We start from the raw sequence: 2,500 nt of genomic DNA on the forward strand, positions 1-2,500 counted from the left end.
AGAAACAAGTCCAGCTGTTTGAAACACTGCCCCCTACCTGCAGCTGGCAGCATGTGTATCAAGCGTATCAAGTACTTTTTCATAATTTTTTGCGATTTTCGGACATGTTCTTTCCCTACTTTTCACATATTTCTGCCAGTAAAAATTGACTTCAGTCAAGGACCAAAAAAATTCTACTTGTCCGAAGTCAATTTAAGCCGACAAGTGAGAAAAAACTACTTTGAGCGTTGAACCTAGCCTTCGATCATATGAGCATTGAACAGTACTTTGGGCAAGTAGAATGTGTTTATACTGGGCCAATGGAAGTGAAAGCCCTTAAAGAGCCCATATTATGAAAACATCACTTTTTCTGGGATTTGGGGTGTTATTTTGTGTCTCTGGTGCTTCCACACGCATACAAACTTCCAAAAATAACCATCCATGGTGTTGTGAGTGAGATCCGGTTTCTGAATGTGTCCTGCCTTCAGTCTCCTGGTGAGCTGGTCAACATCTGCACGGCTTTCTACGTAACTAGCCAAAACGAGCTGGCTAATGCTAATGCTAACGCTAGCATGCTAGCTCGTTCTCAATAGCAAAGCACTGCTACAACACACACTAGTTCACCATAATCTCCAAAAGAACTACTTCCATGTGCTCCCTGGTTTAGAAGAAGTCTCCCAGCTAATCCTGCCTTGGAACTGACTGAAGTTGGAGAAACAGCCTTTCTTTTACTGTCTATGGAGCTAGCTGACATGATCTACGATCAGAGCTACTGAGCATGTGTAGTGCAATCAAAGATAGTACAGAAGAAGAAAAGAGGTCTCACTCTGTAGATAAAACAGAGAGCTCAACACACAGGGTGAAAAGAGGAGCTGCAGCAATGTGCAGTACAACAAAGATATGGTGTTTTTTGATAATTAAACCATGTAAACCTATTCTGGTACAACTTTAAAATACAATTATGAACAATAATGAAAGCAGAATATGGGCGCTTTAAGCCGACAAGTGAAAAAATAACTTTGAGCATTGAACCGAGCCTTCAATCCCTTGAGCATTGAACTGTACTTGGTAGGGCTGTCCTCGACCCTAAAGAAATTCTTAGTCGACTAACCCTTATAGCATTTAGTCGACTAATCGATTAGTTGATTTAATTGACAGAGCTGTGCTCTTTGAGAGGTGGTTAAGACTAGAAAAGCACAATATAAATGTAGTTAATGAACCATCTGTAAAACTGAATTTCTCCACAATTAATCCTGCAAAAGCACCACTTTAAATCTGGTGTTTACCATAAATGTGCTCAGAAGTTTCTTGGAAATGAGTAATTAAGCATGAATAAGCATAAAAAATGACTAATCGACTAAAGAACTCTTAGTAGACTGAGACCAAAACGAGCGATTAGTCGACTAATGGACTAAGAGGAGGCAGCCCTGGTACTTTGGGCCAGCAGAAGGTGTTTGTACTGGTTCCTACCTGCTGGCGTCCGGAGCCGGTTTGAGGCGCCCCTGTGCGTTGGCCTCCCACACGCTGTTGGCCAGCTCGTTGCCGATGGCCGACAGGACCTTGATGAGCTCCAGGGGCCACTCGTCCAGGTCCAGGGAACGCACACGGGACAGGTGCGTGCCCAGGTTCCTGTGGATCCCCGAACACTCAATGCAGATCAGGGCCCCGAGGTTCAGACTGGCCCAGTCCGGGTCTGGATCCACCCAGAGACAGAGACACACACACACACACACACACACACACACACACACACACACACACACACACACACACACAAAGGGGTCAGCTTCAAGAGAAAGTGTGTGTGTGTGTGTGTGTGTGTGTGTGTGTGTGTGTTTGTGTGTGTGTGTGTGTGTGTGTGTGTGTGTTTGTGTCCGGGTCCGCCCAGACACACACACACAAAGGGGTCAGCTTCAAGAGACAAAGTGTGTGTGTGTGGGTCTGTGTGTGTGTGGCTCTGTGTGTGTGTGTGTGGGTCTGTGTGTGTGTGTCACTGTGTGTGTGTGTGTGTGTGTGTGTCTCTGTGTGTGTGTGTGTTTGTGTCCGGGTCCACCCAGAGACACAGACACAAAGGTGTGAGCTTCAAGAGACAGAGTGTGTGTGTGGGTCTGTGTGTCTATGTGTGTGTGTGTGTGTCTTCTATGTGTGTGTGTGTCACTGTGTGTGTGTGTCTATGTGTGTGTGGGTCTCTGTGTGTGTGTCTCTGTGTCTATGTGTGTGTGGGTCTCTGTGTGTGTGTCTCTGTGTCTATGTGTGTGTGGGTCTCTGTGTGTGTGTCTCTGTGTGTCTCTGTGTGTGTCTGTGTGTGTGTGTGTGTGTGTGTGTGTGTGTGTGTGTGTGTGTGTGAAAATTGTAATCTGGTTTGGGACTCACTCTGTGCGTCACAGTCGGCACAGCGACCGTTTCCACGGATACTTCTGATGGACTGCAGAGCCAGCGCCTCCGTCTGGCTCGTCAGACGAGACTGAAACAACAGAAACAGCTTTTAGTTTCAATAAATAACAATTAGTCGATCATCTGC

The 2,500-nt window shown here is 46.0% G+C and overlaps 1 protein-coding gene across 3 annotated transcripts in view; it reads right to left on the reverse strand.

The window, feature by feature from the left end:
- agap1 (ArfGAP with GTPase domain, ankyrin repeat and PH domain 1) overlaps positions 1-2,500 on the reverse strand; it is a 269,207-nt gene that overhangs the window by 31,837 nt on the left and 234,870 nt on the right. For all 3 annotated transcript variants that reach the window (XM_028571834.1, XM_028571835.1, XM_028571833.1), the window contains 2 exons: positions 2,353-2,443; positions 1,450-1,672 (listed from right to left, as the gene is read on the reverse strand). In XM_028571834.1, coding sequence (XP_028427635.1) covers positions 1,450-1,672; positions 2,353-2,443 — 314 coding nt within the window. The remainder of the gene's footprint in view (positions 1-1,449; positions 1,673-2,352; positions 2,444-2,500) is intronic.

This window comes from Perca flavescens, chromosome 24 (assembly GCF_004354835.1).
Source record: "Perca flavescens isolate YP-PL-M2 chromosome 24, PFLA_1.0, whole genome shotgun sequence".
NCBI lineage: Eukaryota > Metazoa > Chordata > Actinopteri > Perciformes > Percidae > Perca > Perca flavescens.